This window comes from Lynx canadensis, chromosome B2 (genome assembly GCF_007474595.2).
Source record: "Lynx canadensis isolate LIC74 chromosome B2, mLynCan4.pri.v2, whole genome shotgun sequence".
Taxonomy (NCBI): domain Eukaryota; kingdom Metazoa; phylum Chordata; class Mammalia; order Carnivora; family Felidae; genus Lynx; species Lynx canadensis.
In genome coordinates, this window is record NC_044307.1 from 122629711 (window position 1) to 122649033 (window position 19323).

A 19323-nucleotide genomic window follows, 5' to 3' on the forward strand; every position below is an offset into this window, starting at 1 on the left:
ACCCAGGCGCCCCTGGAAATAGTTTAAAGCTTGCTACTTCAATCTCCACATTTGGCAAGTTTGGAATAGGAGGCCCAGAAAGGTTGTGTTCTGCCTGTATATCCAAGGAACCTGGCTTGGATACATTGTTACTTAGTTACTCCAGTAAGCCTGTAGGTGTTACACTGTTTTGTTGGTGTTTTTGTTAAGATTTCTATTAATAAAAGCTTGCTATTTTGTTGACTGACTTTGAAATCTGCTGTTTTACTTTTATAACGTATGTGGGGGAAGTGTAGAGAAGGAGGAGGAATTGGCTAAAACAGTTGTGAGAAGATACGGGAGAAAAATGACTTCTTTAAACTGGTTTTTAGGACTTTTCCTCAAAGCTTGGAACAGATAGGACTATCACTTGGGAAAAAAGTTACCAATTTCCTAAAGCAGAAGGAGGTAAGGCCTTCATCCCTCTCATCCGCATTTTTCAAACTCGGGTTCACTTCCCATAAGCAGGGCACAAAAATAAGGCAGGGTCCATGACCAAAATGTATTTAGAATTGGATAGGATGGGATGGGACGAGATGGAATAGAATAGAATAGAATAGAATAGAATAGAATAGAATAGAATAGAATAGAATAGAATAGATCAGATTGCATGGTTGGTAGAATGAGGTGAATATTGTTTTAGGAAACTTTTTTCGTTCTAAGTGTCAATGTGTGTGTGTGTGTGTGTGTGTGTGTGTGTGTTGGGATGTTAAATGGGTTTCTGTGAGTCGAAGTCAAAAATGTTTGAAAGCCACTGCCCAATAAATATTTTTTCTCAAAGTAAACGAAAACCTTCTATAATCGGTTGACAAAATACAGAATTCTATCAAAAGAAGAAAAGACAAAAACATTTATTGATGCATGTCTAAAAATAAGGAATTTTCCAACAGGTCTCTGCATCTAGTCCCCTACACTCAGTCTCAACCTCATTTTTTAACTTCTCCAAAGACTTTCCCTTGGCCATCTCTCTATACAAATTCACATTAGCAAATCCATGATACAGTGCAACTATTGCCTTCATGCAGATAGCTCTTAAATATAGGATGTATCCAGTGTCACCCTGGTAAATGTTTAACAACAGGTTTTCTGGGGGTTGAGGAGCCCTTACTTGTAGCATTTTCTTTTTGTGGTATAAATACTCCAACCATAGCCAATCCCAGCTCCCGTGTGACTTTGCTGAACACAAAATTGGGAAGATATGCACATTAGTATACGTTACATAGTATTTCCATCCTGCATACGTAATAGAGAAACTAACCTCCAGAGCATACACGCTAGTGAATGTAGGAAAATAACTAGGAGATTATGAGTTTTGAATATTTATTACCTTTTGAAATACAATATATTCATGGGCGCCTGGGTGGCTCAGTCGGTGAAGCATCCAGTTCTTGATTTTGGCTCAGTTCACGATCTCACAGTTTGTGGGTTCTAGCCCTGCATCAGGCTCTGCACTGACAGCGTAGATCCTCCTTGGGATTCTCTCTCTCTCTCTCTCTCTCTCTCTCTCTCTCTCTCCTCTTTTCCTTCTCATGCTTTCTCTCTCTCTCTTTCTCTCTCTCCTCTATTCCTTCTCATGCTTTCTCTCTCTCTCTTTCTCTCTCTCTTTCAAAATGAATACATAAAAATCAAAAAAGAAATACAGTATATTTAATTGTAGGTTTATAAAATTTAATTAGTAATCATGTCTGTGTCTAAGAGCTGGCTCACAGAATTTTGCCTGAGCTCGCCGGCAGGCCCTGGTCCCACACTCTCTGCCACCTGCTGAACAATTATAGCTGAATCTCTTCCATGAGAAACCTCAAACTTAACATACCGAAATCTAAACTCACTTTCCTCTTTGAATCTCCATAATGCACACTTCTCTTCCCCTCTCGACTTCCCTATTTCTGTGAATGCTGCCTCCAATAGCCACCCAATCAGTTGCTAAGTTTTGAAGGTTCTGCCTGTGCAATGATCTTCTGATCTGCCCCCTCCTTTTCTTTCCAGTTAGGGTTCCTGTCCTAGTCCGGACCAATTATCTGAACTCTTCCCCTTCATCTTCTTCTGACTACAGTCTATCTGATCATAGTACTAGATTAATCCTCCAGTGACACAGCTCTGAAAATGTAGCTCTTCCATTCAAAGCATGCATACTCTAATCTGACCTTCAAAGCTCTCAGTGCCCCAGGTGATCTGGACAGCTCCTTGTTCCCTGTACTTGGAATATTCCTTGTGATTCCTGATTGCGTGCTTTCGCTCACAGTTTTCTCTTCCTCTGGAATGCCCTTCCCTCATCATCGAAAAGCTTGTATCTTTTATTCAAGACTCAGTTCAGATGGCAATGAAAGTACGCAGGTTGTTTGTCAGAGGAATATATAAGTTTATGAGAGTCTGCAGGGTGGAAACGCCCAGGGAAGTGCCAAACCCAGAAATCATTTAAAGATAAAAGTGTATTTGGGCACTATTTAATATACATGCCCTATGAAACAAATTGCACTAAAGTAGCACCCCCTTGTTGTTATTACGAGAAGCTTTGCTGTGAGCAGACGTGAGGTTTTTTTCTCAAACCTATGGATTTCAATTATACATGCTGCAGCTGTCATTCATTAAGTGAAACGATCAAGAATTGTCTGCATTTTAACCATTTGGTGTTTGCTGTAATTATTTCCCTCTTAGTGCTCTAAAGGAAAACGTGTTGAGACCGTGAGGAAAGGGGGGAGGTGGAGACATGGAGCCCCAGAAGCCTGGTCTGTCACCACCATTGATAAGCCTCATTCCTCTTTGGGACACTGACCACAGCTGCTAAAGATCCACCACAGGCTCAGGATTTCTCAGCAGTCAGAAGCAAAAAAAAAAAAAGCTGAAATGTGTACCTATTACCCATCTTTCTTCCTTCAGCCATTCCCAGATGTTTAGTGTAAAACAAAATGCTTTAAATGCTTGCTTTCTCGAGGAGGAGAATCCTAACGATGGTCAGCAAGTGATAAATGATTCTTTCAAGCTTCAGATCTGAAGCTGAAGTTTAGCAGTAAAGGAAGAAAGAATAGGCTGCCACAGCCCTGCGGTCACTGGCACCAACTTTCTCATGGACTCAAATTATTCTGGATTAGAGAGGGACTGAATCCTTAGCCCAGGAGAGGTGAAAGAGAATGAGGTGGAAGAAGGTGGTGAGAAACATCAGGCAAAGGTAAAGGCGTATTGAACCTCCTGTCCTCTCTCTTGATTTTGATCCAAGACTGTCAATGAGTAGTCTAGAAACCACTTCTGGGGGTGCTGGGTGGCTCAGTCCATTAAGTGTCAGACTTCAGCTCAGGTCATGATCTCATGGTTTGTGAGTTTGGGCCCCAAATCAGCTGTCATCCCAGAGCCTGCTTCGGATCCTCTGTCCCCTTCTCTCTCTGTCCCTCCCCTGCTTGTTCTCTCTCTCTCTCTCTCTCTCTCTCTCTCTCTCAAAAATAAAGAAACATTAAAAATTAAAAAAAAAAAAAGAAAGAAACCACTCTTATGAAAACCACTTGGGTTTCATAACCACTTGGGTACTTGTTTAAAGTGCAGATTCCTAGGCCCTCCCTCAGACCTAGCCTCTAGGGACACTGCCTAGGACTGAATATTTTTCATGGGAACACTGAGTGTTTCTAATACACACTAAAGATTAAAGATCACTGTTCTAGTGTTGGCCAAGTATGGCCTGCAGGCTGGATATGGCCTTCAAGCTAAACACGATTTGACATTTTCAAAAAATTGTAAAAGAAAGAGGAGGAGGAAGAAGAGGAGGAGGGGGAAAGAAAAGAAGAACACACAACATAGCCCACAAAGTCTAAAATATTTACTTTCTGGTCTTTTGTAGAAAAGTTTGCTGAGCTCGGTCTAACGCAATGCAAATACAAGGCTGTAAATGAATTTAGCCCTATCCCAGCTCAGCCACAGCTAAAACAACTGATGTAGCAGATCTTAAAAAAAAAAAAAAAAATTAAGAGTGATGAAATATATAAAGTTCTCATCTAAAACTGCATTTGTAATCATTATAAGTAGAGGGAGGAAATGTATACCTGTAGTGAACATTCCATAATGACTCTGAAAATATATTTTCATCTATATGAGAGTTTATGATAACTCTATTTGACTCTAGCCTTCCATATACTTACCAGGTGGCAATATATGCCAAATTAGCCTATTAAGAATCATTGCAGGTATACTCTTTACTGGCCTACGCTTGTCTTATGGTACACCTATGAGTAAAACAATGTACGTCCCCAAATGTCTAGGGAATGAAAATATAATAAACTCTCAAAACACATAGAAAAATGATGCACAGGGGTGCCTGGGTGGCTCAGTTGGTTAAGTGTCCCACTTCGGGTCAGGTCATGATCTCACAGTTCCTGGGTTCGAGCCCCACCCCCTCCTTTCTGGCTCTGTGCTGACAGCTCAGAGCCTGGAGCCTGCTTTGGATTCTGCGGCTTCCTCCCTCTGCCCCTCCCCAGCTCATGCTCTGTCTTTCTCTGTCTCTCGAAAAGAAGTAAATGTTAAAATAAATAAATACATAAATAAAAATTTTTTGAAAAGGAAAATGATGCACAAAGTGAACAAACGGAATAAAATTGAATTTGATACCTTTCTCCTAAAAGGAGTTTAAGAATCACAGAGCAATTGCACCTCCTCAGAATCTTGGGAAACAGGTTATGAACTCATTTGGAGAAGTGTTCTTTTACTCTGTGCCAAAGAGGCTCAGCTTTTGGGAATCAGATTCATAAAGTAATCCCAAAGACACAATGCAATTCCTTTCCGAATGATTTCCATATGTTTGTTCTAATTTTTTATTTTTATTTTTGATGTGTAGAAACTTTACTATAGAATCTACAAATAAATATTCGCTTTAAAAATATATTAACTTGCACCTGATTTGTCTTTCAGAATTGTGAGCTATCTCACAATAATATTGTTTCATTGTTATTTATTTTTCTCACGAAGAAAGTAATGTTAAAACCTTGCTAGAAACTAACATTTTCTGATAAGGATTTAAACTATATTACAATTTTTAAGAAACAAAGTTTAAAACACCAGATAAAGTATTGAAACCTAGCATGCTTCGCCATTTAATAAAATTATGACTCATTTCTGTAAAAAACTGCTTTTTTAGTAAGAAAAATGCTTTCTGAGCTAAGTTTAAACTGCCGGGGCACATGGGACACCCACAAACCCAGTCAGCAGAAGTCTCAAACTTCTATAAGATTAAAGGAAAAATAAATTAGTGTGTACAGAGAATGAAAAAAAAAAATCCCCAATGGTACGAGTCTATAAACGGAAGTAAAACTAAAACTCCCCTAAAATCCCCCAACCATCAATCCTTATAAATTCAGCACTCATCTTCTCCCTTGATTTCTTCAGGAGTCCCTAGTGAAATGCACACAAAAGTCCTCAGTGATTTTGATCTCGGAAAACAGAGTCCCCAAACTACGCTAAGCATGGCTGCCGACCTCCGTGTCCCAAACCGCTTAACTTTTAAAACCACGCAAGCACACGTGGGGCTTCCTGAGTTCTGCTAGGGTTGGGCGGTTTGGAACCCCGTGGATTTTGCAGGTGTGTAATCCAGGGCGCGCTGTACAGGTGGTGCGGGGGGGGGGGTGCGGGCAGAGGTGTGTGGTGGGCGCCGCCGGGGCCGGGCAGGGTGGGTGGGGCCGGGCGTGTGCCCGGGTGAGAGTGAAGTGCTAGTGACAATACGGAGGTGGCGTGTGGGCTCCAGAGCTGGGAAAGAAGTAAAAGCTCCGCCCGGATGCCCCATATGGAGGGGTGATAGCCGCAGCCCCGCTCGTATTTAAGTGTCCTTTGTCACTAACAAGTTAAATTAGAGATGTTATCTTAAAAACCACACACACGCACACAGCCAAACGTCCTATGAAAATACATGCTCGTGTCCCCTACTGCGCCCCCCCCCCCCCATTCCCCCATCTGCAAAGAACTGAGTTTTACACCCTGCCCCAAATCCAATCCCGAATGCGGGAGCGTCTCCCTCCCCCCGGCCCTCGCCGCCCCCACGGCAGTGAGTCAGAGCCCGGCGAGCTCGGGCGCTGGCGCCCGGAGCACGCCGAGTGGGGCGACGGTGGCGCGGCAGCCGAGGAGGGAAGGCGGCAGGAGCGGGACGTAGCTCGGGCCCGCGCGGCCGGGGCCCGGGAGCGGGGTTTGCGCAAGAAAAGGCGCCTCGGCGGCCCCCGGCCGCCCCTCCCCGGCCCCGGGCTCCCCGCCCGCGCGCCTCCCCGGCCTCGCGGCGCGCCAGGCGCAGCGAGACGGCGCGAGAGCCGAGGGGAAGCGGCAGCCCCGCCGGCCCAGCAGCCCGGCGGGCGGCAGCCAAGGCGACCGCGGAGGCGGCGGGCAGGGCGCGTGCGCACTGCAGGGGCGCCAGATTTGGCGGGAGGGGGAGTGTCCAAAGCTCTTTGTTTGATGGCATCTCTGTTTACAGAGTTTACATTTTAATATCAACCTGTTTCCTCCTCCTCCTTCTCCTCCTCCTCCTCCGCGACCTCCTCCTCCTCCTCCTCCTCTCTCTCCTGAGAAACTTCGCCCCGGCGGTGCGGAACGCCGCTGCGCAGCCGGGGAGGGACGCAGGCAGGCGGCGGGCAGCGGGAGGCGGCAGCCCCGTGCGGTTCCCGCGGCTCCCAGCTGCGCCCCGCGCCCGCCGCGCCATGGCCCGGAGACCCCGACACAGGTAACGGGGAGCCCGGGCGGGCGGCCGCGGGCGGGGGCGCGCGGCGCACCGGGTGCTCGGAGAGCAGGTGGGAATGAGTTCCCGGATCTCCTGCGGGGCTGTCAGATCCTGCGAGGACCTAGAACCTCTGCCTCGGCAGAAGCTGCTCGTGCAACTGATGAATGGGAGAACCTATTCGGGAAATATGTCAGGGCGTCAGGAAGCATGCCCTGAGGCTCATTTTGCAAGTTGCACGGGGACCCATTTCTCTCTAGGGGGCAAAAAAGCAGCACGTTCCAGCCTGGGGCAGAGCGGTGCCCACCCAACCCCGGGGAGCCCACTAGGTCCCTGGCTTGATGCCGCGGGCGTCCGCGAGGGAGTCGCTGCGTAATTGCTTGATGCATTGCGTTATGTTTGGACTTGGAAGTGCAGAGCATATGGCAGATATAGGGAAGATGCCGGATTGTTTAGTAGCTGCAGGTAGTTCCTTTAAATTTCATTCATTCTTTATGGAGGCGAAGCAGAGCGGCAGCTGACAGGCGGCTGGAAAGATTTTGGGGAGGAAAAGGGTCGCTACATTTGCAAACTGCTTTAAGCCAAGGTTTTGAAGGCTCTGATCATTGTACTCTGGCAGGCTTTTACTTCTTCTTATGCAAACACTTTACACGCACACGCGTCCGCGCCGCACATGTCCCCGCACTTGGGGAGGCTCGCCGGGACGATGGGTGAAGTCCGCCAACAGTGCGGCCGCGCGGAGGGGAAGAGGGAGAGGAGGAGGAGGAGGAGGAGGAGGGAAATACTCGTCCGAACTGTCAGTCGCCGGCACTCCCGCTTCCCCTGGTCTCTAGGGGGACTGGACGCGCCGGAGCTCCCTGCGAGCCGCCGGGTGCGCGGACAAGCTCAGCGGCCGTCGCGGTTGCCACTCAACGGGGAAGGACGGAGGCGGGCAGCACCCAAGGCCGCTGCCGCGCAACCGGGACGCAATCCCCGCGGCCTCTTCGCTGGGGCTAGAGGTCCGGGCGCGGCGCGCACACGTGGACGCGGCTGAGGTTGCCGCGCCTCCCCACGCCCTGCTCCCGCCGTCTTAGGTCTCCGGGGCAGACGAGGGGTGATGGGCCGACCCTCGCTCTGAGCTTCTTGGTGTTAGCCCCTGGGGGCAAAGCAAATCCAACCTCTTTTCCTTCGGGTTGTTTGTTTTTCTGGTACTTATTTGTTTTTGAACCGGCTGTCGCTCGTCCCAGCGCAGCGCTGGGAAGTTGCAAACAGCGTGGGTGTGGGCCCTGCCCCAGCACCCTCGGGTCGAGTCTGGCCAGGCGGGAAGCAGCGCCTAGGCATGGCTGGGCGCGGGAGAAAATGGGAGGCCACCTGGAGGGCCCCTGGGCTCCCTACGCCTCGCCTAAGGCCCCGCCACGCGGGGCGGGGGTGCTGGCCTTGAAGTGGTTTCACCTTCGCCTTTGGGACTTAACAGCAGAACAGCCAAGGCACCTATGTTTTTTTCTTTTCTTTTTTTTCTTTCTGAGAGCAGAAACTAGGAGTAGGAGAAGAAGGAAGCTGGGAAGGGGTGCTGGGAGGAGGCGCGGTGGAGGCTCCGCGCCCCGCGATCTCGGCTGGGCGGGTGGGGCGGGGCCGCGCAGGTTCCTTGCAGCTCCCAGGTAGCGGAGAAGGGTGGCGGCCTGGAGGGGCGGGAGCCTTGAACCTGCCTCAGGGGGAAGAGAAACCCGGCTGCGGGCTGGAAGCCGTTTCTTGCAGGGCGAGCGTCAACTCGGCAGGGATTATTAACCAGGTCAGCGAAATGAGTCTGAACCCCTTTTCTAGAATCACAGTAGCGGCCACAAGGCACTTCCTCCCACTCCCCTCCCTCTTCCCAACCCCCAACACCTCTTTTCTTTTTCGTTTCTTTGCACGGTTTGTTTCCTTGACAGAATGTAATATTCATAGTTGTACTCTTGTAACCACACCAGGTCTAGCAGGTGGGGAGTCAAGTGCATCAAGCCTGAAATCAGCCTTTGAAAGTCCTCTGACTGTTGGGTCTGAGCAGATAAAGGAAAAGTTATTTCAAGTCCTTAGTAGAAATTAACCGTGCTACTTAGCCTACCAGGACAACTTAGAGCAAGGACATCGCATGCAGAGCTTAAAAGCCAGCCCGGGTTCCCAACCTGCTGATGGACCCAGGAGCGGACTGTGGGCCGCCCTGGGTGCTCCCTGCTGCCCTTGTGGCCTCTTCAGGACCTACGGAAGTTCCACACCACATTTCCCCCCAGGACTTCGGTTTTGCACATCTCTGCCTCTGTGCTGAATTTGTAAGAAGCAGGGAATATCTGAAATCATCATTTATTAGCACTGGAAAGTACCTTCCTAATAGAATCCAAGTCCTTAGGTATAGGCGAGGAACTGAGGTCCTGAGAGAGAGGAAGTGATTTGTCCGAGTCATGCAGGGAGGTGGAGGCAGAACTGGGACTGGCACCGTTGCCTCCGGACCCCTGGTCCTGTTTGTTGCCTACCCGCTCTCACCTGACATTGGCTGCCCCCTATGGGCGGCGGTATTTGTTGCTTGTTCCCGAGAGGTGAGCTGTTTCCAAGAGAAAGATGCCCAATTACTAGTTTGGAAAATGTAGTTCTCACCTCTGAAAATGTGATCTCCAGATTTAACCAAACCTAACACTTTAAAGTAGATGGAATCTGTGACTCCTTGTTCAGACTACCCTAATTTTCCTGGTATTCCTGATATTTTATAAGGGGGCCACTTCATTTGGGGGCTTTTCAAGGAGTTCCTTATGACCCTTTTGAAAGATGCTGACCTACAGCTCTGGGAAAATATTTTTTTTTTTCATCTTCTGCTGCTGGTGGGATTTTTTAAAGGGAAACTATTGCATTTATTAATCAGAGACTGTTTAGAGCCTCTTGTTGACAGTGGGGAACAGGAGTAGACTCTTGTTTAAAAGAATAGACACTAAATAAAAATTGACTATAGATTATAAATACAGCTCTCTTTTGTAGTGGCATTTGGAGTTTGGATCACAGCCTACTTGTCACCATGCATCCTAGACTTTCAGATTGTTTCTCAAAATGATAGTTTTAAATTATGAGAACCTCACATTCAGGATTTTTGGAAAGCACTTTTGCTTGACTTGTAAGGTCTTGTAAGGGTATATATATTTGGGTATATAAGGGTATATATATTTGGGTATATATATATATATATAAGGGTATATATATATATAAGGGTATATATATTTGGGTATATATACACCCTTGTAAGGGTATATATATTTTGCTTGACTTGTAAGGACTTGTAAGGGTATATATATTTGTATATATTATATACCTGTATTCTATATGTATGAATTATACATATTGTGTATATATCGTGCACTTGTATTATATCTATACTTGTAAGTTAGTTTGCGAAGACAAAACCTGATATAAATATAAATTTCCTTTTTAAAAATAATAATTTGCATCATGATGCTGCTTTATATCAGCATTTTTATTGTTCTCAGTTTGGTGGATTTCTCAATATTACAATGGAAAATTTTACTGAAGTTTCTAGGATAGTATAATTTAAGATATTTAGGATATGTTTGTATTACATTAATTTCTTAAGATACAATTTAAGATAGCGTGTCATACGTTGTATAAGTAAAATTATAGGTAAAAGTAAACTGTAACTTTTACTGGCTGTAACATTACTGCCATCTATTTAGTATATGATTAATAAACCTGAAGTGTAGAATTATTTCAAAAGTCATCAAAATTCATAATTTTGTCTACTAGGTAAAAGAAAAGCTCTCTTCAAAACACTAATGCATTCTTTTTAAAGCCATCTGGGGGAATCCCTCAGTTTTGAATCAGGTACATCTTAAGAGGTTTCAAATACCGTTCAGTCAGAAATAGAAAAAAAACAAAACAAAACAAAAAAGTCAGTAAGAGTCTGACTACCAAGTGGCCTAATTATTCATTTAGTTACTTAGGAAACAGTATTGTAATCACGGCCACAGGTTGGATCAACTGTGCTGGAGTTTGGGGCTGTTGGATATTTTAATGCTTTTGGGATATTTTAATATTTTAATGGATATTTTAATTTTATGAAACCGTCTGATCACTTGATGGCCTTATCCTTCCTCAGGTTTTTTAAATCCTTTCCTCTTACATTCTCTTAATCTTCTAATCTTTAAGGGATGACTATAATTGTATTGTTGGGTGTATTACTTCTTGAATTTTTTTTTTCTCCCAATAAAACACCAGTACCACTGGAGTAGCATGATTGAGTTGTTTATTTTATTGGAGAAATATTATTTAAGTGATGTGGTGCATGCCAAAGATTTTGAGTGTGTACTTATGTGAAGGACATAGGCTCTTGTTTCTTTGATTGTCCTTAACATTAAGTTTTAAACTTAAACCTCCATTGGTTGGAAGGTTGCCAAATGTGTAACTTGTCACTGGGCTGACAGTCACAGCAGGTTTAAACATGCAGAGCAATAAGAAAGTTCCAGGTCCTTTGCCGTATCTGTGGATACCAATAACAGCAGAACCAGTTTACAATACTAGAGCAACAGAATGAAGAAAGCAATCTTGTTGTGCGAGTTTTCAAACTTTTATCTTCGTAACCTTTGAAAAGATTGAGTTTTCGTGTAAGTTTTGTAATCCAATAGTTTTAAGTCTTCTGGTTTCAGTCCCCGTCTGCCCATTTTTTATTTCTGCAGCATATACAGCAGTGACGAGGATGACGAAGACATTGAGATGTGTGATCATGACTATGATGGACTGCTTCCCAAGTCTGGAAAGCGTCACTTGGGGAAAACTAGGTGGACCAGGGAAGAGGTAAATAATCATGTTATCAAAACATGGGATAAACCTAGAGTGTGTCAATTTATGAAGAATTTATGAAGTTTAGCACCAGCTAAACTACAGGTGCTCAAACTCATTAGCATGAGCCTATGCACCATGCTGAACTCGCAGCACTCCCCCCACGCGTGCGCCATACAATCCTCTTCCAAACTCTTTGTAGTTCTTTGAATTTCCCGTCCTCAGTGTATGTTTCATCTGTGTTTCTCTCTACCTTTTCTGCTCTTGCCCTTCTGCACAACTCCTTACTCCTTCTTCATCATCTGTGAAGACAGCACCTCTTCAGTGAGGCCATCCCTGGCTTCCCCAGGCAGGTTAGATGCATCCTCCAGGCATTGGCTACACATTCGTCCTCACTGCTGCTGTAACGTGTGCCTCCCCCAGTAGGCTGACTACAAACCTACCGAGGGCAGGGCTAAACATCTGTTCGTTTCCGTGTTCCCTGAGCCCAGAATTGCTTGATACAAAGTGGGATGGTAGTAAGTATTCTCTGTACAAGTGAATGAATTGCTATGTCCAAAAACAAAACAAAAGTATGAAACATAATACTCCTATCTTGTCATAATGGATTACACATGAATGTCTGTTCTAACAGTGTGCAATGATGGGTGGAGATGTGTCTTCTTTCCACCTTTCTCTTTCCGCTAGCTTATCAAAATCTTGATCTTTGTAGAAATGGGAAAATACTTAAGGAGCAAAATTATTAATGTATGGGGAAAGTTACTTTTTCTTTAGAGTTTTCAAAAACTTTTGCGACTGATTGCAGAGGATTTTATGTTAGATTAAATAGTATTGATTCTTCTTCAGTTTCATTCCACCCCACTTCACTCACCAGAGCCCCAGTTGAGAGGCTCTGGCAGGATTGCTAGGGAGGTCCCTAGGAAATGCATAGTTTACCTATGGAGGTTGTGCTCTCAGATGATCCTGAGAGCTATAGAAGTTCTGTTGTTAACACTGGTTTCCTAATCCCTGTGTCTGTGTCCTTCTCGGGACTCACAGTGTGTGTGAAAGTTACCTTTGCAGAAAGGTGGGGGTTCTTTTTTACTTGAAGGAACATGCTTAGGAAGACACTTGTGAACTGAAAGATTTCTCCCTGACGTGTGGTGTCTTCTGTGTTCTAATAAGTTTGGCCTCATTTAAATTATGACTATGTTGATACAAAAATGCAATTACTTTCTTACATTATAAATACCTTCAAATGTAATTAAAAAGTGATCTTCTGTTGTTTTCGTGAAAGAGGTTGAACTAAGGAGATGTTAAAATAGAAATTGAACTGGTTCTTACTCAAGATCCTATTTGTTGCCATAGTTGAATATCTATTGACTCTAACATTTGGGTTCATAATTTTTTCCTATCAAGTAAAACTTTGAACAGTTATCATATACTAGACATTCAGTGAGCCAGGCATTGTACTAAATGTTTCGCGTAGCTACTTCACGTAATCCCCAAATAACTACCTCGACATCAGCATTGCTACTGCGTAGATGACAGTATTGAGGCCCAAAAAAAGTCAAATGATATCCCCATGTGTATGTAACTAGTCAGTAGCTTAAAGTCAAGTTTTAAACTTTGGTCTGTTTGACTCTAAATAAATCTATGCTCTAAACCAGTATATTAGATTAATATCTGTTGTACTTGGATATTTTTGAGTTTTTTTTTTTTTTCCTGGATTGGATTATTGGATTGGTTCCCTTTTACTCTAATTAGAGCAAAGTTATACAGTAAATGAATGATATCCTAGGATTAACTTTAAATGTCTTAGGATGAAAAACTGAAGAAGCTGGTGGAACAGAATGGAACGGATGACTGGAAAGTTATTGCCAATTATCTCCCGGTGAGTTCGTAATTTTTTCTTCTATGAAAGGAAATCTTCTCCCCATGATTTAAATAAGATATTCGGAGAGAGGGTATTAAGACATTACACATTTGCTCATATACAAGAATCAGGGGGAGAACTGCCTCAACCATAACTTATGGTTTATATTTTAATCTTTTTATTTATTTGGGTGATATAAATTAGCATTTTGATGACTTGTGTACATTAGGATGACTGAACTCATGGTATTTCCAAGTTAGCTTTTTTGAATTTCCTGTTTATTTCAGTAGTCATACTTTTGGTACCCTGGCTGAAAATTTTGGACTCCATTTTGATTTATTCCACTTCCCATCCCCTACGTCTAAGCAGTGACTGAGGAATCTGAAATTCCTTTGTCAGTCAGTCCCTTGTCTCCATCCTCCTTGTTGCTCTACAGAATTGCCCCCTTCCCTCTTCTCTGGACAATTCTGGTGGCTTCCTAACTGGCTTTTCTATTTGTAGCTGTCCACTTTTATCATCCACCCCAACCACTGTTGGCAGATGGAGCCTCCTAAGATGCAGCTGTATCCTTTCAAAATCAACAGCAGTAACATATATAGTCTCACAAATTAAGTACACTGCCTAGACCTGGCACATAGGGACCCTTCCACACGGCTCCAGCATACAGCTCCGGTTCACTTTCCTACTTCCTCTCTGTCAGCAGGTTTGGTTGAATTAATTTCTGCTTTACCTCCTTTGGGCTTTTGTCCTTGGTGATGCCACCTCCTAGAATGTTCCATCCATCCTTCAAAGTCCCTATCAAGAGCTTTTGCAGACACCTCCTAAGGAAACATAATTTCTGCTCCTGAGGAAAAGCTTCTGCTCTCAGCCCAATATAATTTTGCTTTGGTTTCTTCTTGCATATGAATCAAATTCTGCCTTCTATTAGTTAGTTACATATCTGTCTTTTTTTTTTCTTATAAGATTATACTCTCTTAATAAGATTATACTCTCTCATCCTATCTTTATTGATTTTTGTTCTGCAGTATTAATACTTGAGGCCCTAAACTGAAGTGCATCTCTTAGGTTGAATGGGAGGCAAACTTTAATCATTTAGAGTAGGTTTCCATGGAAGCCCAACCTTCATGTGGAATCGCTAACAAGTCTTAGTTCATAGAGGCACTTCCACATGCTGAAGTTAAGGTTGAGTTAAATCGACAGCCATGTGTACAATATGAGGGTCCTTCAGTTCGCATGGCAGGATTATTTCACTTAACAGGTAGAGCTTCTAATTTTAGATCCAATTTTGATATATTCTTTGTATGTTTGTTAGCTGTAAGCAATGAGGGATAGATAGGCTCTCCAAACATGCCCCAAAATGTTCCTGAACGTGTTTCCTGTATATTGTCTGTGTATGATTCATATAATAACCAAGTCTTCATGTGCTTATCGCATCATATCTATATGACAGTGCATACTTTATTATTTGTCTAGAATCGAACAGATGTGCAGTGCCAGCACCGATGGCAGAAAGTACTAAACCCTGAGCTCATCAAGGGGCCTTGGACCAAAGAAGAAGATCAGAGAGTAAGTTCTTTCCTCATTGGTGTGCGAATCACAGTTAAGAATATTCCCCAGACATCTTAATTAAATGTTTCCCAACTTGAAGAAACAGGTAAAGTGTACAAACAGGAAGCAGAGGACTCTATTCCCATATTTCCAATGAATGAAAGCAGAGTTTTAGACCCTTTCTAAAGATCTTGTAACACTGAAGAATGATTACACTGAGTCATTACATAACATTAAAACATAGGTTATTTTTGTGTGTTTATCTGAAGGTGATAGAGCTTGTACAGAAATACGGTCCGAAACGTTGGTCTGTTATTGCCAAGCACTTAAAAGGGAGAATTGGAAAACAATGTAGGGAGAGGTGGCATAACCATTTGAATCCAGAAGTTAAGAAAACCTCCTGGACAGAAGAGGAAGACAGAATTATTTACCAGGCACACAAGAGACTGGGGAACAGATGGGCAGAAATCGCAAAGCTACTGCCTGGACGGTAATAATATGTCAAAAAATATATTGATTGGGAAGAATGAGGGAGTGGGTATTGAACATTTTGTTTTAAATGTATAGCGAGTGAATTACATTCCCATGATTGTAAGTGTTTCATTAGATATGCCAGATCCATAGGTTTTAAAACTTGAGGAGCTCTTAGAGTTTATCTGGTTGGGAACTTCCAGAATCCATCCAACAGTGAACTTTGGGCCGAGTCATTGAACTCTCCTCAGCTTCAGTTGCCCCATTTGCAAAATAAATAATAGCCTACTTCACAGGGCCAATGTTTGTATCGAATAAAATGATTGTCAAAGCACTTCGTAAACTATAGAACTCTAGACACAGAGAAGCAAACTGAGGGTAGACATTTTGCCTCTGGTCTGAGTTCATACAGCTGGTTAAGTGACCAGAAGGATCTCAGCTATCATTTTCCTGATACCAACATTCATTTCATTATACCACTTGGCTTAGTTTTTTTCTTTTAAAGAAAGAAATAAGAGTATTTCTAGAATTATCCTACTGCTTCCAGGTTTTTAAACAATGTCAGTGTTATGCTTTCTTTTAATGAACAAGGCACAAAAAATGACCTCATCGTGAAGGATATCTCTAGAAGCTCATTTTTGTCGCACTCTCCCCACTTGAACAGTTTATGACACATTTTCTTTAATTTGGAAGATACTCTTCATTATAAATCTTATATAAACAATGTAAGAAAATATTTAATAAATTATATTCTTAGGCAGCAGAATTGGAGAAAGGGACCTTCAAAGAAGGCCATGGCTCTGATGGTTTATGTAGCAATTCTTGGGTGATGGTCCAGAGCACCGCCTCCCTCATGGCTCCCTATCAGCTTACAGGATCCAAGATACTGAGGAAAGAAGGCCTTTTCTCCCATCTGGCCTGAGAATATGCTGTTGATTCTTGTAAAAATTTAAGGGGCAACTGAACTTCCTCTTTCTTTAGCATACATGCCCCCACCCCCATCAAAATAGTAAAAGGGAGGCCTAAAACGTTTTTTGTTTTTTTTTTTTTTGAATTGAGAAACTTTTCCTGAGAACTGTAAGACTTTAGTGAAAATGCTTTTCAGTTTGAACTGATATGGGGATGTAGCATCTTTCCCCTTCTGGATCCCATTTTCCATTGTCACCTCTGGTTATAGAACAATTTGAGATGGCCGTCAAAAGGTGGGAGTTTCTTTTTTGCTTTTTCCCTTTTTTTTTTTTTTTTTTTTACTCAAAATTTCTGGCTAGTGCTATTCGAGACAAAGAGTGGACAGTGAGGCAGTGGCGACATCATTATCATTCACCAAACTTTACTGTGTGCCTGTTGGGGTGTGTAGGCCCTACTAAGCCGGTAATTTTCCAGAATAGTTGGATCTTTAAGTTGTATTAGAGTCTTGTACCGTGAACACTCAGAATAAACAGGAAGGGTTTGTATCGAAAATTCTCTTTTATCAAGGAAACAAAATAGTTACAAAATTTAAAGATTTCTCGAAAGCCACATTTATTCCATCTTGTGTAATGAAGGAAAATCTATGGATTTTCAATTAGATAATAGAGGCAGCATGACTTTCAGAGGTCGGGAAGACTAAAACAATTTAAAAGAAAACACAAAAAACAAAAGACCCAAAGAAGACGTCTCTGTGGGAAACAGTTTTCTGTCAATTAACTCTAATCTGAATTAAAATGTTTTTTTGTAAAATTCTTACATGATATATTTCTGTGCAGAACTGATAATGCTATCAAGAACCACTGGAATTCTACAATGCGTCGGAAGGTCGAGCAGGAAGGTTATCTGCAAGAGTCTTCTAAAGCCAGCCCGCCAACAGTGGCCACAAGTTTTCAGAAGAACAGTCATTTGATGGGTTTTGCTCATGCCCCACCTTCAGCTCATCTCCCTCCAGCTGGCCAGACTTCAGTTAACAATGATTATTCCTATTACCACATTTCTGAAGCGCAAAACGTAAGCCATTTCTGAGAATTTAGTTTACTGAAAGAGATGGTTATGTTAGCCCCAGGTAACAGTAATACCTCGCAGCCGCTGACTTTTCAAAGACCTTCCACAAAGGTGATCACCCCACTTCAGAGCCTCGAGGTAGATAGGGGGAGGTATCCTTACCCCTGGTGTATGCTGGGAAGCCAGGATGTTAAGTAATCTGCAGAGGTGCACAGCTCGTAGGGCAGCCTGCAGTCCAGGCTTTTGGATTCCAACTGAAGTGCTTCAGATCAGATTAGCTTTTGAATGTAAATCCACTTAACAAGTTCCTGCCGGAGAAGAATGGGGTCATGAAGATGCATTTGTGGGCTTTTGTTTTTCTCTTCCAAAATGAAAAGTGAATGTCATATTAAATTTAAAGCAGAGATCCTTTGACACTGAAATGCGGCAAGTTTGATTCTGTAAAGTTTGATTCTGGTAGTGATCTATCTAGGAGAAAAGTCTTAATTTGCTCCTTCCACGTGTGTTTACCTTCTCACTCCGAGTCAGGTGCAGTTCTGTGACACCACTCTCTGATGTCTTCTTTCGTCCTCCTTTGGATCAGTGTGATGCCTTCCTGATTGCCAGACATTTATATTTAGGGAAAGAAATGTCCAGAATGGGTGGGGAAAGAAAAATACGAAGCATAAAGAATAAAATCAGTGAACTTGAATCTTACAACTAACAGTAATAGATGGTGAAACTTAGCCAAGAATATGGAGCCCGTGTGCAAGTTATATTCAAATCATATTCCTGAATAGTTTTTATTCTTCTCTGTCTGTTCTATCATTCATTTGACTACAGACTTTCCAGAAAAGTCTCAGATGAGTGAACCATCATAGGCAGTTCTGTGCTCTTTACTATAACTAATAGTTATTCCAAGAAAAATATTTCTATTATAAACAACTAAGTCATCAGTTTTTCCCATTACAGCTTCTTTCATAGCTTCATGAATATATTTTAGGTTATATTTTTCATTGTGTTATTCTCTAATTAAGGGATGCTTTTTGTCAAGATCAACGAGCACTCCAAATCTCTTTACGTTGCGTAAGCTATTTATTTGGCTATTTTTAAAGGCCTGGCTAAAATTTCAAACTAGAGGGTTTTTTGTTGTGTTTCTTTTTTCCTCTGTGCATGTGTGAATTTTATTAGTACAGTATTTTTTTTCTCAATCCTAGAGGAAGCCAATTCCCCTGAAGCGTGTGTGACCATGAATGACTCGGCCTTTGTTTGTCTGCCTTTTTGATCTAGGTCTCCGGTCATGTCCCATATCCTGTAGCGTTACATGTAAATATAGTCAATGTCCCTCAGCCAGCTGCTGCAGCCATTCAGGTAAGATCATGTGAAGACCATTTCGTAAAGAAACCCGTTGGCTGTTCAAAGCAACTTTTTCAAGACATGCTTTATTTCTTTCATGTAAATACTTATTTTCGCTCGACTGACTGATGTAAAAAAAAAAAAAAAGGGAGTAGCAGAGGGGTGGGTAGAGTTCTGGCCAGCAAGCTACCAATCTTCACTTCTAGAGTTAAACCTGCTCAGGAATTCTCTGATTCTCTGATGTCATAAGTTGAACCAGCTCATCAGTCAGCACCCACTTGAGCCTCAGATTTCACATCACTCCCTTAGGTGTGGAATGACACTCACAGAGCTTTGTGCCACATTTCGTTGGTGCCAGTCTCACGCTGAGGCTCACTGGGCTGTATGGCCCCTCATGACTGCAGGCCACAGCCATTGTATCTGCAGTAGCTTCAATCAGGCCCTTCTCTGTTTTTCTTCCTTTACTTTTAATTTCAGAGACACTATAATGATGAAGACCCTGAGAAAGAAAAGCGAATAAAGGAATTAGAATTGCTCCTAATGTCGACTGAGAATGAGCTCAAAGGACAGCAGGCGCTACCGGTAAGAAGGCAACCAGGTGCTTGAATGTGGGGAGAACTTCACCCCGGTGCCCTCCTGTCTCTTTTCCCTTCTCTTC

At 43.1% G+C, this 19323-nt stretch overlaps 1 protein-coding gene across 3 annotated transcripts in view; it reads left to right on the top strand.

Annotated features, from left to right (window-relative positions):
* The first annotated feature begins 6579 nt into the window (after positions 1-6579).
* The window catches only part of MYB (MYB proto-oncogene, transcription factor), a 33735-nt gene continuing 20991 nt past the window's right edge, over positions 6580-19323 (top strand). The window contains exons 1-8 of one of the 3 annotated variants that reach the window (XM_030316399.1): positions 6580-6697; positions 11380-11497; positions 13284-13355; positions 14811-14903; positions 15155-15375; positions 17102-17336; positions 18600-18680; positions 19143-19247. In XM_030316399.1, the coding sequence (XP_030172259.1) occupies positions 6675-6697; positions 11380-11497; positions 13284-13355; positions 14811-14903; positions 15155-15375; positions 17102-17336; positions 18600-18680; positions 19143-19247 (948 nt within the window). In that variant the 5' untranslated portion in view covers positions 6580-6674. Of the gene's footprint in view, positions 6698-8364; positions 8460-11379; positions 11498-13283; positions 13356-14810; positions 14904-15154; positions 15376-17101; positions 17337-18599; positions 18681-19142; positions 19248-19323 lie in introns of those variants that run through there. The other 2 variants (XM_030316397.1, XM_030316398.1) reach the window with 2 other exon arrangements.